We start from the raw sequence: 19,284 nt of genomic DNA, 5'->3' as shown, positions 1-19,284 counted from the left end.
TAATTGATTAAACATACTGTTTATGAAATCTAATAACATATTTGATGTCATACACAGCCAACAATACTGTAGTAATATAAAAACCAACACAAGATGGGGGTATATGGAAAACAATCTGAAACATTTTATTGTCTCAAGGATTAGTCTTTACAATACATATCAATTTCACCAAAGGACACAAAATGAAATTAAACCGAACATATAACATTGCAAGGAAGGAATAAAATGTGAAGTTGTGATGTTTAACGAGAGTTGAAGTAAGAACGTTGCCCTCGACCACAGATCTAGGATCATATTACCATATTCCTAACCTAGAACCAATCATCCACAAGGGCCATGAAAAATGTATGATCCAGTATCTGTGTGGTTAGGGACATCATCTACCTACTCCAAAGGGGACTGAGGCTCAGGGCCCTAGATGGAGGGTCTGCTGCAGTGATTTTCAGTCTGGAGGGAGGCAATATTTATCTTAACATGCTCTGCTCAACTCTTGTGAAAATTACTGATCTGTCATGACAATTAGACCTCTCTGACTAGCGACAACTGCTAAATAATTACAGTCTTCATTTTCATAAACATTTTATAGATGTTCATTGTCCAACCTCTTTTTTCAGCAGCTTCTTCAACTTATTGAATTTGTTCTTCCCCATTCTCTTCTTGCTCTGCATGGGGGATTTCCTCTGTTTATCGCCCTTTTTCTCAAACTTGCTCCCTTCCTTTGACTCTTTGGTCGTCTCCCCTTCTGTTTTGACTGTGTTGGACTTCTTGAGCTCTCCGTCCACTTTCACAGTCCCACCATCCATCTTAGCGATCTTTGCCTTTTTCAGCCCGGTTGGTTTCTCTTTTTTTTTCATGGTGCTTGGATTTGTTGTTTTCTTGGCGATGCTTTTGACTGGCTTCCCGTTGGCTGTGGCCTTCTGTGACACAGCTGGCTTGCCAGGGACTGGCTTCTGCTTCTTGGACTTGTTCTTAGACCCTGCTTTAGATGGCCCGTCCTCATCAGAGGAATCAGCTGTAACCTCTACTGCCTCAGATGGCTCGGTTTCCTCTTCTCCGTCTGGAATAGTGACAATAACAGGATGTTAGTTTTATATAACACAAGTGGTGTTTCCACGACACTGGACAAAGCATTGTGGTTTATTAGATCCAAGATGACATCTACTTTACCTTTGTCAACTGCTGTGGTTGGGACCGTGTTGGAGAACTTTTTCAGCTTGGCCACAAAGAAACCGTCCATGTTGTGGGAATGAGGATAGAACCGACGTGAGAGTTTCAGAGAGGGATGGAATCGTCTCTCTTTGAATCTAAATGGAGGAAATATATTTGTTCATATTGCACGAGAAAATGGTTAGGGTGTACGGGTAAATATCTGGATGAATGTGAATAATGTGGTGTTCTTATAACCCCTTTACCTGGTGAAACCTTCTTTGCCAAAGTCCAGTCCAGTCTGGACGAGTTTGACGTTTCTTTTCTTGAGAGCATAGTCCACTACCCACTCGTTCTCCTCCACCTGGTGATGAAGTCAATAACATCATTTCAGCTATTCTACTCCAAATGAATTTAACCATCAGACATTTTGTACATGCAAAAACAACAACAAAACGTATACGATACAATAAATCATTGCAATTCACTTTAAGTAAAGCCCCACAATTTAGATTGTGTTTATTTGTCAGTGTGACACTGTGTACCCACCATGATAGAGCATGTGCAGTACACCAGATAGCCTCCAGAGGGAGACTCAGCGTTGACCGAGTCGATGGCCGCCAGGATGAGCTCCTTCTGCAGGTGGGCCAACCGCAGGATGTCAGACTCGTCCTGAGAGACAAGACGTAGGATTAGGAAGACATGAACAGGAAGTTGTCATTAAAGGCCAGTGTCTACTGTAAATCTAAAGGCCCGTGTAGTGTATAATAGGTTTTTTCTCACTTTACTGGTCTTCACAGCAGGGTCTTTGGAGATTACTCCTGTGCCTGAGCAGGGAGCATCAAGCAGCACTCTGTCAAACCCACCCATTACCTGCAAATATAGTAACCAACAGGTTAACATACATACTTATATTGTGTCATACAGTACATGTATAAACTGCATGTAGAGCAAGAACCTCTCTCATTACCTTAGGGAACTGCCTCCCATCGTAGTTACAGATCATCGAGTTGGTGACTCCCAGACGGTGGATGTTGCCCACCACACTCTTCAGTCTGTCAGCACTGGCATCATTGGCCACAATCACACCTGTGTTCCTCATCAACTGGGCTGTGGGACACACACATATACACAATAAATAAGTAATCAAATAAAAAGACAAGTCTTGCCTGTCAAGCCCCTAGATCAGGGGTTCTTCATCTTTTTCCAGGATCAGGCCCAAATGAGAAATTAAGTGTTTTCGTGGGACCGAACCACATGAAAACATGCCCCCTTTTGAGGGCCCTAAGCAAGATATGGTTGGGGGGCTCCCCCACCTCGCAGGCAAAACATTTTAGTTTTAAAGTTAATTTCCTGCAATTCTACACACTTTGCCATGACTTATGCCATTTTAATATGATATCTGAGTGAGAGTGACTAACAAAATCAATGGGGGGCCCCTTAGAGGTCAGGGCCCTTGGGCACGTGCCCGGTCAGTATTCGGCCATGATTAGATAGCTGGCTAGACTAACTTACCAATCTAAAAAGTGTTTGCTGACATGGCTAATTAAGTAACTGTCAGTAGCTAGGTTTCCATCCAATTGTCAACAGATTTTCATGCAAATATTCTAAAATCTGCATAAAGTATGCACATTTTCCCACAAGTGGTGTGTTTTCAATAAACTGACTTGCGTGATGACGTAGTTCACACAAAATGTACTTTTTCACTTAACTTTTCATGTTTCCCGAATAAATATCTCAAGTTTTCATCACCTTTTCAACTCTGCTGATGGTTTTGTCACAAAAACTGTTGCGTTACACAGAAAATGTGCCGACTCTGGTCTTGGTACGTGCGCTCTCAGATGCTGTGCGGGTAGGCTAGTCTACATGACTTTTCTGGATGAGAGCGAGAATATTTTTTATTTGTCAAGTGGCAGTCATGCATCGATCATCATGTCACCAGAACAAGACCCTGGATATTTATTGGAGAGGAGCATCAAGTTCATCACCGTGCACTTTCACCACCCTGTGAAGTTCATCAGAACTTATTTCATCTGTAATCTAATAAATTGCATGGTTTCCCGAGTCACGTTTTCACCGCCATTTCTCACATAATTAATTTTACAGACAAAAAGATCCCACCAATGTCGACCGAACAAATGATATGTCGGCATTTACAGTAATATTTTTATACATCAGGACTTTACTCGCATAAAAAGTGTGGATGGAAACGTGGTTATTGACTGACATAGCAAGAGAAAAACAGCTGCTGCACAACCAAATGTCAAAATTATGTTGTTTTCTTCTATTCTAACTCCCATGTCGCAACACAAGAAAGGCTGCCTTTGATTGTTAGGCTAATTGTAGAGACCAACAGCAGTAAACAGTATTGTGATCATTGTCATTCAACTCTCATTTAACATCCTCACCCATATAGGTGGTCTTTCCCCCCGGAGCTGAGCTCATGTCGAGCACAGTCTCCCCCTCCTGGGGAGAGAGAGCCATGACAGGCAGGAAGCTGGAGGCTCCCTGCAGCATGTAGTGACCAGCTAGGTACTCTGGGGTCGCACCTGGGAACAAGAAAACACAGCTAGGGTATACACTCATCAATTCATGTATACTTACTCATAACACACAGAAAGCAGGATAACAGTAGTAAATAGAGAATTAACATTCTAATCTTTCATACAAATATAAAAGGTTAGAGTGTGCTGGTACTGACCTATGGGTACTGAGGAGTCAAAGATGACCAGGCCCACTTTAGACCACTTCCCCAGAGGATCCAGATTCACCCCTCTGTTGATTAGGGCCTGGGACAAACAACAGACATGTCACTCAGTCAGTCTGGCAGAGGAACAGGTATTACTAATAGCATCCAATGATCCTTTGGTCAATTCCAAATTGACCCTTAGTCTTAATCCTTTCAGACATACACAAATGCCTAGGGGGTAGGAGTGGATTTGGGGCACCTTTATTTGATCCAACTTGAAATAGATTTGTTACCTGAGCCAAGTCCCTCCTCCTTGTCTTCAGTGTATTGGTGCGAATGGTGACAGGTCGCTGAATTTCATTGGCCTCCAGGAAATCAATCAGCTACAAAGCACATAAAACGAGGGAAGCCTTAGTTCAGCATGATGACAAAACCGTTACAACAAAACGTAACCTTCCATAGATTCCTGTTCATTTTGTGTTTCTATGACATTTGGGAGAACAAAGCAATGACACACCTCTGACACTGGGAAGATATCCAGCAGTTTGTCTATGAGGAAATTGTTGTAGCTGTAGTAAGTGGAAAGATCCTTTTTGAGGAGAGAGAGGTACTCTGTTCTCTCTTTCCCCTCCTCCCTCTTGGTAGCAAAGTGAGAGAGAACGTCCACGTTGTCCTTTATTCTCTGGTGGATGGTCTGCAGGTCTACAAGCAAAACGCCTGTAATCACAGGAGACAGAAACTCACTACAGACGGAGTCCACAGGCACTGATAAAGAACATGCAGCAATGTGTAAACTGGCGTAACAAAAAGCAGAACTGTAAAATCTAAAAATAAAACAAAAAAAGTACAAATTTAAGCTCTAAACTCACCCTCTTTTGCTATCTCCTCTGCTCCAGGTAGTACAAATTTGTCCATCTCATCTATATTAGCCTGTACCGTGTCATCTTCATCCATGTCTTCATCTCCACTCTTCCCCTTATCATCATCATCATCATCATCATCATCACTCTCCTGGCCCATGGCTTCCTGCAGCTTCTTCTGCTTCCTGGCAGCTCGCTCGATGGGGAGCAGCTGAATGAGGGATGAAATGAGGAGTAAGGAACAGATGATTCAACAGACAAAGATTCAGCACCTTGCTAAAGAACAGTAATAACTTTGAAGAACGAACATTGTTCTGCTATTTAGAACATGTCCTGGACACACAAATTCAGTGAATAATTTCACATACCTCCTCTCCATCACCGTCTACTTCCCCCTCTCCTTCACTGCTGTCCTCCAATGCACCGTAGTCATCAACCAGGTCATCATCGTCACCATCTCCCTCAATTAGCAGTTTTTTCCCTTTATTGTTCTCCCCTCCCTCTTGTCCCTCGTCCTCTTCCTGCTCCCATTCGCTGTCACTGTCGTCCTCGTTATCCGATTGGCCGACCTCACGCTTCCTCTTTGCTGGCTTCAGCCATTCACTGTTTTCATCTGTGAATCCTTGAGAACAGGGGAAACAAACCAATTAAATCCCCATAGACATTCATGGCTATTATATTGAGAACACAGTAAATGGATGGGGCTGTCTGACTCTGGATCCACATGGACTGGGGTGACTTACCCCCCCAATGCTTACAAATTAACAGTAATTTACCTTTTTTTGGCTCCTGCTTCTCAATGGTTTCCTTGGGCTTTTTGGTCACTTGAGCTCGCTTCCCAGCTCTACAAAACAGCACCATCATCATCATCATCAGCAAAAGCGTGTGACACATTACATAGTGGTTTAAAAAAGGGATTGACGACGTAACATCCAAAAGATTACAAACTGACCTTTTCCTGGACCTGCTTGACAGTCGTTTTGGTGCAGTATCCTCTACAAATGACAAGCATAGTTAGTGAGCATCAACCTCTAAAGCTTCATGTCTCATTCCCAGTCATGCATCTTTGCTTTAGTGCCACTGTACTCCCAGCAAGTGAAGGAATACTGAGCATGTCTTCAGCTCTTTAGAAGCTGTATGTTATAATAGCATCCCTCTCACCATCCGTTAAGAACTTGGCCAGCTCAGTCTCTGCTCCTTTCTGCTTCCTAGACTTCCGCCCAGGCCCCTTCTTCACATACGTGGTGGGATCCAACTTCCTGCCCATGACTGACACCTACACAGGTAGTCTGGAGAGAAGATATAGCTCATGATCATGTAGGATTTACACACAAAGGCATAGGATCAGAATAGGATGAAAGTAGTCACCAACTATGCACTGATGGCAACTCTGAAAGATGGTAGCTAGCTATATTCTCAGTAACATGTTGCTCAGAATCTGTTCCAAGAATGTTGCAAATAACAAAATTATAAATAACGACAAATCAGCTTAACTTGAAGTGTTTACTGAAAATGCACCTGAGAACATATCACCTCTTAACTCTGACCAGCACTGATGTGGAGAATTAAAAAGCAATGTGAAATAGAAAAAAGTTGACGTCTCTAGCATCACGGTGTAATATGTAACGTTAGTTATTATAATACGTGGAATGTCCTTTTCATATGCCAAGTCTGCATTCTCGTCATAAGAATGTTAGGTAGCTATCTAGCTAATTAGTTGACAACTGCTAATCGTTAGTACACATTTCCACGCATGCTAACGTTATCCATCAATGGTATCAATTATGATGATGTGCTGGTAATTAGCTAACGACACATTGACTTCTGTTAATAAAAACAGACGAGTTGCATTCTAGAGACAACCGAACACTCATCTCATGAGGTTGCTATGAGCGGTAAAGAATGTTAGTTGGAATTTGATATCACATACGCAGTGCAAGTCCGTCACCATGACTTGTTCATTCACTTGTGTATGGCACAAACAATCACGGCATTTCTGTTTACAACTCTCAAAAACTCACCTTGCAATAGTTAAAGTATTATGTATTTATTCGATCCTTGATTCAAGTTAACAGATCAAATTTAGGCGCATGTGTTTTTTTTCTAGCACACGTTGATTCCCGGAAGAAACAACCATGCGTTTCCGGCGCATGTGATATACGAAGGCAAAATGCTCATCTTTACAGAGGGAGCACAGAGTTTTAAAACTCTGGAAGTAGGTTGGAAGTATTCAGTCTCTTTTATATACTAACTGAAAATAAACTTTACTCATTTCGTTTCGTGTAGACCTACGTGAAAATGTTACAGTTGGATGCGTTGTCCCAATGAATAATATGTTATTTCCCTGGGGCATAAACAATCAGAGAGAATAATCAACCCTTTTCGATTATATACTAAACAAAAATATAAACGCAACATGTAAAGTGTTGGTCCCATTTTTCATGAGCTGATGGAAAACGCTGCACACTGCTGCTCATGCTCCCAGGTGATGGTTATTTATAACAACGTTTCCACCCTTAGGTCTTCATCAGGCATCCATATCCCAGGTGGGGGTGGAAGGTCATATATATATATATATATATATATATATATATATAGGGGTAGTACTCAGGGACATCACTTCCTAAAACAGATGGTAAAAAATGTATAACATAGGTTCACAATATTAACATTCAATGTATCAAAATATGTGATCAATATTTACAGTAATATACATACAATATTAAATTAGGATAAAAAATGTAGAATAATTTGAACATTTTGAAACTGAAATAAAAGATCCCAGAAATGTTCCACATGCACAAAAATACAAACAGTGTAGCTATTCCCTCCGCAAGGCGATCAAGCAAGCTAAGCGTCAGTACAGAGACAAAGTGGAGTGGAGTCGCAATTCAACGGCTCAGACACGAGAGGTATGTGGCAGGGTCTATGGTCAATCACGGACTACAAAAGAAAAATCAGCCCCGTCGCGGACCAGGATGTCTTGCTCCCAGACAGACTAAACAACTTTTTTTTGCTCGCTTTGAGGACGATACAGTGTCACTGACACGGCCCGCTACCAAAACCTGCGGGCTCTCCTTCACTGCAGCCAACGTGAGTAAAACATTTAAACGTGTTAACCCTTGCAAGGCTGCAGGCTCAGACGGCATCCCCGGCCGTGTCCTCAGAGCATGCGCAGACCAGCTGGCTGGTGTGTTTACAGACATATTCAATCAATCCTTATCCCAGTCTTATCCCAGTCTGCTGTCCCCACATGCTTCAAGAGGGCCACCATTGTTCCTGTTCCCAAAAAAGCTAAGGTAACTGAGCTAAATGACTACCGCCCTGTAGCACTCACTTCTGTCATCATGAAGTGCTTTGAGAGACTAGTCAAGGACCATATCACCTCCACCCTACCTGACACCCTAGACCCACTCCAATTTGCTTACAGACCCAATAGGTCCACAGACGACGCAATCGCCATCACACTGCACACTGCCCTAACCCATCTGGACAAGAGGAATACCTATGTAAGAATGCTGTTCAGCTCAGCATTTAACACCATAGTACCCTCCAAACTCGTCATTAAGCTCGAGACCCTGGGTCTCGACCCCGCCCGGTGCAACTGGGTCCTGGACTTCCTGACGGGCCGCCCCCAGGTGGTGAGGGTAGGTAACAACATCTCCACTCCGCTGATCCTCAACACTGGGGCCCCACAAGGGTGCGTTCTCAGCCCTCTCCTGTACTCCCTGTTCACCCATGACTGCGTGGCCATGCACGCCTCCAACTCAATCATCAAGTTTTCAGACGACACTACAGTGGTAGGCTTGATTACCAACAACGACGAGACGGCCTACAGGGAGGAGGTGAGGGCCCTCGGAGTGTGGTGTCAGGAAAATAACCTCACACTCAACGTCAACAAAACAAAAGAGATGATCGTGGACTTCAGGAAACAGCAGAGGGAGCAGCCCCCTATCTACATTGACGGGACAGTCATGGAGAGGGTGGAGAGTTTTAAGTTCCTCAGCGTACACATCACGGACAAACTGAAATGGTCCACCCACACAGACAGCCTGGTGAAGAAGGCGCAGCGGCGCCTCTTCAACCTCAGGAGGCTGAAGAAATTCGGCTTGTCACCAAAAACACTCACAAACTTTTACAGATGCACAATCGAGAGCATCCTGTCGGGCTGTCTCACCGCCTGGTACGGCAGTTGCTCCGCCCATAACCGGAAGGCTCTCCAGAGGGTACAGAGGTCTGCACAACGCATCACCGGGTGCAAACTACCTGCCCTCCAGGACACCTACACCACCCGATGTCACAGGAAGGCCAAAAAGATCATCAAGGACAACAACCACCCGAGCCACTGCCTGTTCACCCCGCTATCATCCAGAAGGCGAGGTCAGTACAGATGCATCAAAGCTGGGACCGAGAAACTGAAAAACAGCTTTTATCTCAAGGCCATCAGACTGTTAAACAGCCATCACTAACACTGAGTGGCTGCTGCCAACATACTGACTCAACTCAAGCCACTTTAATAATGGGAAAATTGATGTAATCAATTTATCACTAGCCACTTTATATTATATAATGTTTACATAACCTACATTACTCATCTCATATGTATATACTGTACGCTATACCATCTACTGCATCTTGCCATCTTGATTTAATTAAATGTATCACTAGCCACTTTAAACAATGCCACTTTATATAATGTTTTCATAACCTACATTACTCATCTCATATGTATATACTGTACTCTATACCATCTACTGCATCTTGCCATCCTGTTGTAATGTATCACTAGCCACTTTAAACAATGCCACTTTATATAATGTTTTCATAACCTACATTGCTCATCTCATATGTATATACTGTACCCTATACCATCTACTGCATCTTGCCTATGCCGTTCGGCCATCACTCATTAAAATATTTGTATGTACATATTCGTATTCATTCCTTTACACTTGTGTGTACAAGGTAGTTGTTGTGGAATTGTTAGGTTATTACTTGTTAGATATTACTGCATGGTCGGAACTAGAAGCACAAGCATTTCGCTACACTTGCATTAACACCTGCTAACCATGTGTATGTGACAAATACATTTGATTTGATTTGAAATGTTGTGCATAAATTGATTTACATCCCTGTTAGTGAGCATTTCTACTTTGCCATGATAATCCATCCACCTGACAGGTGTGGCATATCAAGAAGCTGATTAAATAGCATGATCATTACACAGGTGCACCTTGTGCTGGGGACAATAAAAGGCCACTGAAATGTGCAGTTTTGTCACATAACACAATGCCATAGATGACTCAAGTTGAGGGAGCGTGCAATTGGCATGCTGACTGCAGGAATGTCAACCAGAGCTGTTGCCAGAGAATTTCATGTTAATTGCTCTATCATAAGCCAGGTCCATAGGGGTTTTAGAGAATCAGAATGTCCAACCGGCCTCACAACCGCAGACCACGTGAAACCAGGCCAACCCAGGGCCTTCACATCTGGCTTCTTCACCTGCGGGATGGTCTGAGACCAGCCACCCGGACAGCTGATCAAAGTGGGTTTGCACAACCGAGGAATTTCTGCACAAACTGTCAGAAAACGTCTCAGGGAAGCTCATCTGCGTGCTCGTAGTCCTGCAGTTCGGCATCGTAACCAACTTCAGTGGGCGAATACTCACCTTCAATGGCCACTGGCACGCTGGAGAAGTGTGCTCTTCATGGATGAATCCCGGTTTCAACTGTACCAGGCAGATGGCAGACAGCATGTGTGGCGTCGTGTGGGCGAGCGGTTTACTGATGTCAATGTTGTGAACAGTGCCCCTTGGTGGTGGGGTTATGGTATGGGCAGGCATAAGCTACAGACAGTGAACACAATTGCATTTAATCAATTGCAATTTGAATGCACAGAGGTACCGTGATGAGATCCTGAGGCCCAATGTCGTGCCAATCATCCGCAGTCATACATCAAGCTGAAAATGTCCCTGTACTTCCTTGGTCTGCCTGCATACTCACCAAACATGTCACCCATTGAGCATGTTTGGGATGCTCTGGATCGACGTGTACAACATGTTCCAGTTCCCACCAACATCCAGCAACTTCGCCCAGCCATTGAAGAGGACTGGAACAACATTCCACAGGCCACAATCAACAGCCTGATCAACTCTACCAGATACTGACTCGTTTTCAGATCCAGGCTCCTACCTTTTTTTTTTTTAAGTATCTGTGACCAACCGATGCATATCTGTATTCCCAGTTATGTGAAATCCATAGATTAGGGCCTAATGATTTTATTTCAATTGACTGATTTCCATACATGAACTGTAAATAAAATATTTTAAAACTGTTGCATGTTGCGTTTATATTTTTGTTCCGTGTTCAAGGGAGCGAAAATAATGTAGAAAAACGAATGTCTCTCAAAATATAAAATTTAAATGATTCATCAAAGTGTGAATTAACAGTTACAAAGAACAACAAATACCAACCAAGCACCACACAACTCCGACTTTATTGGGGAGACGTTTCGTTCTCCTTCAACGACACTCACAGACGGTAGTTTTATTATAGGGAAATAAACGCCGCCAACCGGTACACGCACACAACTAAGTTTTGCTTGCAGTAAGTAGCTAGCTCAAACGGACAGTGTATGTTGGTTGCTGGCTTGTTGATTTTCGTGCTTCTGGTGACCCGACCAGCGTTCAATATAATTATCGAACGACCGTTTAAAAAAATATTTTTGTTTTGTTTCGAACGACCGTTTGAAAACTGATATTGTTGTTTTTTGTAAATTGATAACAAAACGTTGTCATCATTTCGATCGCTAACGTACCCCACTTTCCCAACTATGTTTAACCAAATACTGTTTAACCAAATATAGTAACGTTAGCTAGCTATCTTTACTTTATGTGATTTGCTCGACCACAACTTGTAATCAACGATATGCCTAGAAACGCCCGCAAAAAGGAAGATGTCAAACGAGTGAGAAAAGGGAAAGTTAACATACAATCAAAGGGAACAGTTACAGTAATCAACGGAGGACAAGAGAAAGTTAAACGTAAACGGCCAGTAAAACCACCGGTCAAGTCGAGCGTGAAGCAGCAAACGAAGCCAGTTAAAACCCCAGGTGGTCGGGGCCTTGGGAAAGCAGGGGCTAGGCGTTTGGGTCAGCTATTGAAGCGTGCAATCCAAGAGAAGAAGAATGTTACAGGAAACGAAAAAGTGCCTTTGCCAAGTGAGTGATCTAGTTAACTAATTTCTATAGCTTGTTCAATATTTGCTTGCTCATCATATTGTAGCAAAGTCGGGGCGGTTGCCCCCATTCCCAGGTAGCACAAACCCACCGAGTTTCTGTCTTTAACAAGCCTCTGGCCCGGTGTGGGCTAGAGGTGGATGCTAAACGTTACCTGGGAACCGGGGCCAGGATGGCATCTGTCAACTCCTAGCTGTTACACGAAGAGATCGGAACATTTTGACGAGGTCACTTGGTTTTGGGTCAAGGTTGCTACACTACCCCCATCCTTCAAAGAGCACATTCTTGTGCTTCACTACAGTTCCTTGCTGCGCCTGCACTCTTGATGACTGTCACCAGGGGATATCTCACTTCTAACATCAATGCAGCAAAGTCAGGGGGTAGTCACAAATTGGTCTTGAACACATGATCGCCAACCCAACACGCCAAGACATCCAAAGCTCTTAACCAGGTCGCTAGGTGTTGGGTTAAGGTCACTACAATATCTTCATGATTTTTAAAAAGCAATTTTGAAGTATGTGATGTTTACATTTACATTTGTCATTTAGCAGACGCTCTTATCCAGAGCGACTTACAAATTGGTGGATTCACCTTATGATATCCAGTGGAACAACCACTTTACAATAGTGCATCTAAATCTTTTAAGGGTGGGGGGTTAGAAGGATTACTTTATCCTATCCTAGGTATTCCTTAAAGAGGTGTTTATGTCAATTAAAATATTGAATAACTAATGAGTGTATCCCCATCTTCATCTCTATCTGTATCCAGCGACCCCAGTTCGCCTGTTCAAGTACCAGGCAGAGGCTGCATCTGCACCCAAAACCAACGATGCAAGGCGTGTGGCTACCCGGGTCTCCCAGCTCATCCTTCAGGTAGTCTCCCAGTGCATGCACCGGGGTGGCATCTCCATGGTAGACCTCAAGCATGCCCTGGCTGCTGGTGGCTATGATGTCACCAAGAACAACACCCGTGTGAACTTAGCTGTGAAAGGCCTGGTGAGGAAGGAGACACTGGTGCAGACTACTGGAGTTGGTGCATCTGGGTCATTTAAACTCAACAAGGTAACTGTTTGATTAATACATTTTTGTCCATGGTGGTTTTTGTTTTAGCTCTTTGGCAGTTTGATTTTCCACTGGCTCATTTCAGCTGAGTAGGAAGCAAATTGCACCATGGTGCATAATTCATTGATAAAAGGAAGGTGCTCAAGTTGTCATTGTCATGCTCATTGTCAAACCACAACCAGTTATTTGGGAATTTGGAATTATGCAGATGTTTCTCTCTCATCTCCTTTTCTAAAAACTACAGAAACTGACGTATGAGAAGAGAGTTAAGACAAGAGCCATGAGAGACCGTGCAGCAGCCGAGAGGGCCAAGCAGAGAGAACGTGCAGCAGTCGAGAGGGCCAAGCAGAGAGAACGTGCAGCAGCTCAGAGGACCAAGCAGAAAAAAGGAATTTTGAAGCCAGCAGCAGAGAAAGGAAAGGCCTTGAAACCAACAGGAAAACACCAGAAACCAGTTTCAAAAGCTGTGAAACCAGCAGGAAAAACTCTGAAACCAGGAGCAAAAACAACTAGAAAAGCAGTGAAACCAGCAGGAAAAACTCTGAAACCAGGAGCAAAAACAACTAGAAAAGCAGTGAAACCAGCAGGAAAAACTCTGAAACCAGGAGCAAAAACAACTAGAAAAGCAGTGAAACCAGCAGGAAAAACTCTGAAACCAGGAGCAAAAACAACTAGAAAAGCAGTGAAACCAGCAGGAAAAACAGCTAAAACAGTTGTAGGAAAAGGTCAAAGGGAAATAAGAGATAGACCAAAACAAGTAGGCAAAAGCCACAAACCAGCAGGACAAGCATCAAAATCACCAGCCAAGGTCCAAAAAACAGGCTACAAAGCCCCTAAACCTGCAGGAAAGTCATTGAAAGCAGCCAATCAGAAAACCCGCAAAATGGTTGTAACCCCCAAAACAAAGCCACAGATATAGCGACCTGGGGTTGCTAAAAGACGTGCTTCCTTGTGGAAATGGACTGAGTATGGACTAAAAGAGTAATATGTCAGTAGTAGATTTGTCAAATTACCTTAGCCTTACAACAATATGATTGACAAAATATAACATTGTATTGGTTTTTATTACATTGTTACTCACAAATTACATGTACACTACCGTTCAAAGGTTTGGGGTCACATAGAAATGTCCTTGTTTAAAAAAAAAACAATTTTGTCCATTAAAAGAACATAAAATTGATCAGAAATGCAGTGTAGACATTGTTAATGTTGTAAATGACTATTGTAGCTGGAAAACGGCAGATTTTTATATGGAATATCTACATAGATGTACAGAGGCCCATTATCATCAATCATCACTCCTGTGTTCCAATGGCATGTTGTGTTAGCTAATCCAAGTTTATCATTTTAAAAGGCTAATTGATCATTAGAAACCCTTTTGCAATTATAATAGCACAGCTGAAAACTGTTCTCATTTAAAGAAGCAATAAAACTGGCCTTTAGACTAGTTGAGTATCTGGAGCATCAGCATTTGGGGGTTCGATTACAGGCTCAAAATGGCCAGAAACAAAGACCTTTCTTCTGAAACTTGTCAGTCTATTCATGTTCTGAGAAATGAAGGCTATTCCATGCGAGAAATTGCCAAGAAACTGAAGATCTCATACAACGCTGTGTACTAATCCCTTCACAGAACAGCACAAACTGGCTCTAACCAGAATAGAAAGAGTGGGAGATCCCGGTGCACAACTGAGCAAGAGGACAAGTACATTAGTGTCTAGTTTGAGAAACAGATGTCTCAAGTCCACAACTGGCAGCTTCATTAAATAGTACACACAAAACACCAGTCTCAACGTCAACAGTGAAGAGGCGACTCCGGGATGCTGGCCTTCTAGGCAGAGTTCCTCTGTCCAGTGTCTGTGTTCTTTTGCCCATCTTTTCTTTTTATTGGCCAGTCTGAGATATGGCTTTTTCTTTGCAAGTCTGCCTAGAAGTCCAGAATCCCGGAGTCGCCTCTTCACTGTTGACGTTGAGACTGGTGTTTTACGTGTACTATTTAATGAACCTGTCAGTTGAGGACTTGTGAGGCATCTGTTTCTCAAACTAAACACCAATGTTCTTGTCCTCTTGCTCAGTTGTGCACCGGGGCCCCCCACTCTTTCTATTCTGGTTAGGGCCAGTTTGCACTGTTCCTTGAAGGGAGTAGTACACAGCGGTGTATGAGATCTTCAGTTTCTTGGCAATTTCTCATATGGAATAGCCTTCATTTCTCAGAAGAATAGACTGACGAGTTTCAGAACAAAGTTCTTTGTTTCTGGCCATTTTGAGCCTGCTCCAAATCCTCAACTAGTCTAAAGGCCAGTTTTATTGATTCTTTAAATCAGAACAGTTTTCAGCTGTGCTAACATAGTTACAAAAGGGTTTTCTAATGATAAATTAGCCTTTTAAAAAAAACTTGGATTAGCTAACACAATGTGCCATTGGAACATGAGTTATGGTTGCTAATAATGGGCCTCTGTACACCTATGTAGATATTCCATAAAATATCTGCCGTTTACAGATACAATAGTAATTTACAACATCTACACTGTATTTCTGATCAATTTGATGTTATTTAATGGACAAATCATTTGCTTTTCTTTCAAAAACAAGGACATTTCTAAGTGACCCCAAAGTTTTGAACAGTAGTGTATATTGAGTGATTATTTGACCAGTATTACATGAAAACGTGATTTTTGTCCCCATCATGAGTTAAATTGTTTTGTTCTCTACTCTCCTACAGTTTCTTTGACAAGGAACAACAGAAACCAGAAGACAAACTATACAGATTATTTCCACTGTATAACCATGAGAACAATGATGCACTGGATACATTTTTTTTTTTAAGTAGGAAGACCATATTCGGTGCCAAGTCCTTACAGATGGTGTATTCAAAACAGTATTCATTTCTTATTGAAACTCTGCCTTAATTGAGACATGTAAAATACCATATTTTACACACAATACATACACCCATAGTATCGTACAAATCCACAGGAGGTAATTGGTGAAATGGACCGTTTCTGTACAATGTTCCTTGACTGAACGTGACTGTCCGATCCATTTCTAGTCCCTGTAAGACAATGTTCACGTTCACAACCGTTTTAGCTGGAGCAGCAGTGCGCTGTCAACTTCATCACAACACACCCCAGACCTCCTCAAAGGCAGAGCACATCTTGGCACATGTGAGGGCAGCAGAGAGAGGGTAGTTACTGATGGACACAGTCTTCTCTGTGTAGTCCACATTCACCTAAGACAGGAGAGGACAAGCAGAGCTCAAACCAATGCATAATCAATCAAATGTATTTATAAAGCCATTCTTACATCAGCTGATGTCACAAAGTGCTGTACAGAAACCCAGCCTAAAACCCCAAAATAGCAAGCAATGCAGGTGTAGAAGCACGGTGGCTAGGAAAAAGTCCCTAGAAAGGCACCTAGAGAGGGGTGGCCAGTCCTCTTCTGGCTGTGCCGGGTGGAGATTATAACAGAACATGGCCAAAATGTTCAAATGTTCATAGATGACCAGCAGGGTCAAATAATAATAATTACAGTGGTTGCCGAGGGTGCAACAGGTCAGCACCTCAGGAGTAAATGTCAGTTGGCTTTTCATAGCCGATCATTCAGAGTATCTCTACCACTCCTGCTGTCTGTAGAGAGTTGAAAACAGCAGGTCTGGGACAGATAGCACGTCCGGTGAACAGGTCAGGGTTCCAGCAGGTCTGTGACAGGTAGCATGTCCGGTGGACAGGTCAGGGTTCCAGCAGGTCTGGGACAGGTAGCACGTCTGGTGAACAGGTCAGGGTTCCAGCAGGTCTGGGCCAGATAGCACGTCCGGTGGACAGGTCAGGGTTCCAGCAGGTCTGGGACAGATAGCACGTCCAGTGAACAGGTCAGGGTTCCAGCAGGTCAGGGTTCCACCAGGTCTGGGCCAGATAGCACGTCCAGTGGACGGACAGGTCAGGGTTCCAGCAGGTCTGGGCCAGATAGCACGTCCGGTGGACAGGTCAGGGTTCCAGCAGGTCTGGGCCAGATAGCACGTCCGGTGAACAGGTCAGGGTTCCAGCAGGTCTGGGACAGGTAGCACGTCCGGTGAACAGGTCAGGGTTCCAGCAGGTCTGGGACAGGTCAGGGTTCCAGCAGGTCTGGGCCAGATAGCACGTCCGGTGGACAGGTCAGGGTTCCAGCAGGTCTGGGACAGATAGCACGTCCGATGAACAGGTCAGGGTTCCATAGCCGCAGGCAGAACAGTTCAAACTGGAGCAGCAGCACTTAATCATTTACCAAATTCCAGCTCCTTTTTTAATTGGTAGAGAATAAAATCAACCCCCAACATCTACATTTCTAACACACACACTACCTACATCAACAGTACCTGAATCAGCTTCTGCCCCAGAGAAGTAGGATGAAGATGCCCCTTAACACTGATCTAAGGTCTGTAATGAGGGAGGGTAAGTGAAGCTGATCCTGGATCGGTGCACACGGGCCGTTACCCTAGAGCCTTAAGCAAAACTCACCGCTCCGTGTGCAAACGCTCCGACCACCACAGCGGCGGGCCCCTCCTCTGGTACCACGGTGCGGGCGCCCACTGCCTCCCCAGAGGAGAAGGAGGTACAAATACGGGGGCAGCCAGGGGGCAGGTGGTCTGATACAGGGTTCTTGATGAGCTTCAGCAGGCGCTGGGGGCCGTCAGCCGCCCTCACACTCAGCTTGTGCAGGAGCTGGACTAGGAGGAGACAGAGAAATACAAGTGGGATGAAATGAGAGAGGGAGATATACAGTACAATAGAGGGGTAGGAGAGAAGGATGGTAGGAGAGTGAAGGTATTTAGAGAATTTCAGCAGAACATAGCAGGCTTACCCATGAGGCCACAGAAGCGGTTGAATGTTCGGGGGATGCGTGTCTGTGGGTTGATCTCAATCAAGGCGTTCCTCTCTGTGTGGATGTAAACCTGCAGGAGACCTGCCCTGTTCAATGGACTGTCCATCAGCATCAACAAACACTGGGGAACAATTACAGGATATGGCTGGGTTAGAGGAGCGAAGGAGATTGACCCTGGAATACCAGTCATCTAAGTGAAAATGACAGCTTACCTGATGTGTAATGTCAGGTCGAATCTTCCCAGGGTCCCGTCCACTTTTGATGATCATGCCCTTGTGTTGGTCACAGTTCAGCAGTTCAAATGTCTTGCCAACCTGAGGGGAAAGAGTAGAACATGATTGACATCCTTCATTGATTATGGTGCAACTTCCATGCCCACTATTTAGAACAGGGTTTTCCAAACTCGGTCCTGGTGGCACGTTTTGGTTTTTGCCCTAACTAAAGCTTGATGATGAGTTGGTTATTTAAAATCAGCTGTGTAGTGCTAGGGCAAAAACCAAAACGTGTACCCAGGGCCCCAGGAGCGAGTTTGGGAAACCCTGCTTTAGGACATGCATCAGTGGGCCTGCAGGCAGGAGCCAACTAATAACAAATTGTTTCATTCATAGTCACAAAACACAGTTATCGTGCAGAATGCAATATTCATTTCACAAATCTACCAGGCAAGTCTGGTTGAACAGGAAGCTATCTAAATTGTTTATATCCAATAACGCAGGAAGTCAGAGACGCAGCTAGCGGTAACGTTAGTTTGCCAACACAGCAGTTGGATGGCGGAGGTGAATAGCAAAATACTCGTCTTTACCTTCACTGTTTCCAGCGTTGCCCCCTCTAAAATAACTACTAGTCGCCTTTCCGCCATGCGATCGTGCAGGCTACGCATATGTTTTGCTGGTTTGGGTTCATATTCGTCTAAATGCTCAAGACCACGCTTGTCACCACAGTGGGCTTCCATGTTGCTTCCGGATGGTAGTCGCCGGAATAACGCGTCATACTGATAGAGTTTTGCTAAGGTTCTACCCCTCATTTGAATAACTAGGCAGCAGGCGGCCGTCTATGGCGGCAGGTTGACGAAGACTGCATTTTCTGAGGTAACTGACCAAGACGTACCTCCAACAACAGATAAAAGCTCACATAATTATGCCGAAAATCAATGACAGTTTATCTAAACCAGTGGCATATGGGCTTTTTAGGTGAGCTCTGATGCCGCCCTGTGATAAGCAGTGCCCACTTTGTCAAAAGGCAGGGACGCAAAAATATTTATCATGTCCATTCCCAGCCGCCTCTCAAGGGTGCTGTTGGAGAGACATATAGCTGCAGCGCTCCACCAACATTCCGCCAAAACATGAATGTAACATAAATCAGGTAGATATAGCATATGGTAGAAAGAGTATGTGGCCTTTTCTATAGCTTTCAGGCCGGAGATAAAATGTATGACAAT

The 19,284-nt window shown here is 43.8% G+C and overlaps 3 protein-coding genes across 6 annotated transcripts; 1 reads left to right on the top strand and 2 right to left on the bottom strand.

Annotated features, from left to right (window-relative positions):
* Nucleotides 1-102: 102 nt before the first annotated feature.
* nol1 (RNA methyltransferase NOL1) lies at nt 103-12,106 on the bottom strand. 2 transcript variants are annotated; one of them, XM_082958793.1, is made up of 16 exons: nt 12,086-12,106; nt 5,857-5,984; nt 5,648-5,690; nt 5,472-5,539; nt 5,064-5,317; nt 4,705-4,906; nt 4,353-4,552; nt 4,129-4,218; nt 3,848-3,935; nt 3,555-3,695; nt 2,117-2,256; nt 1,930-2,019; nt 1,696-1,818; nt 1,413-1,510; nt 1,168-1,304; nt 103-1,057 (listed from the first exon to the last, which is right to left on the bottom strand). In XM_082958793.1, exons 2-16 carry the CDS (start codon nt 5,960-5,962, stop codon nt 591-593), a joined length of 2,247 nt encoding a protein of 748 aa, XP_082814919.1. In that variant the 5' UTR covers nt 5,963-5,984; nt 12,086-12,106; the 3' UTR covers nt 103-590.
* LOC106575912 (uncharacterized) lies at nt 11,303-14,147 on the top strand. The gene is made up of 3 exons (XM_014152637.3): nt 11,303-11,913; nt 12,700-12,992; nt 13,237-14,147. The coding sequence occupies exons 1-3, from the start codon at nt 11,622-11,624 to the stop codon at nt 13,909-13,911; spliced, it is 1,260 nt and encodes a 419-aa protein (XP_014008112.3). The 5' UTR covers nt 11,303-11,621; the 3' UTR covers nt 13,912-14,147.
* On the bottom strand, nt 14,038-18,966 carry LOC106575899 (ribosomal RNA small subunit methyltransferase NEP1). 3 transcript variants are annotated; one of them, XR_006760237.2, is made up of 6 exons: nt 18,649-18,949; nt 18,059-18,160; nt 17,826-17,967; nt 17,483-17,691; nt 15,776-16,218; nt 14,038-14,429 (listed from the first exon to the last, which is right to left on the bottom strand). XR_006760237.2 is itself a non-coding variant. In XM_014152628.3 (5 exons), exons 1-5 carry the CDS (start codon nt 18,868-18,870, stop codon nt 16,105-16,107), a joined length of 789 nt encoding a protein of 262 aa, XP_014008103.2. In that variant the 5' UTR covers nt 18,871-18,949; the 3' UTR covers nt 15,234-16,104. The 3 variants fall into 3 exon arrangements, 2 of the variants coding, with proteins under 2 accessions (XP_014008103.2, XP_014008095.2); XM_014152628.3 differs by lacking the exon at nt 14,038-14,429 and having other exon boundaries at nt 15,234-16,218; XM_014152620.3 differs by lacking the exons at nt 14,038-14,429; nt 15,776-16,218 and adding an exon at nt 16,234-17,157 and having other exon boundaries at nt 18,649-18,966.
* Between the last annotated feature and the right edge of the window lie 318 nt (nt 18,967-19,284).

This window comes from Salmo salar, chromosome 02, assembly GCF_965601325.2.
Source record: "Salmo salar chromosome 02, fSalSal1, whole genome shotgun sequence".
Classification (NCBI taxonomy): Eukaryota; Metazoa; Chordata; class Actinopteri; order Salmoniformes; family Salmonidae; genus Salmo; species Salmo salar.
Note: the sequence above shows the minus strand (reverse complement) of the source record. Positions and strands in the feature narration are given on the sequence as shown.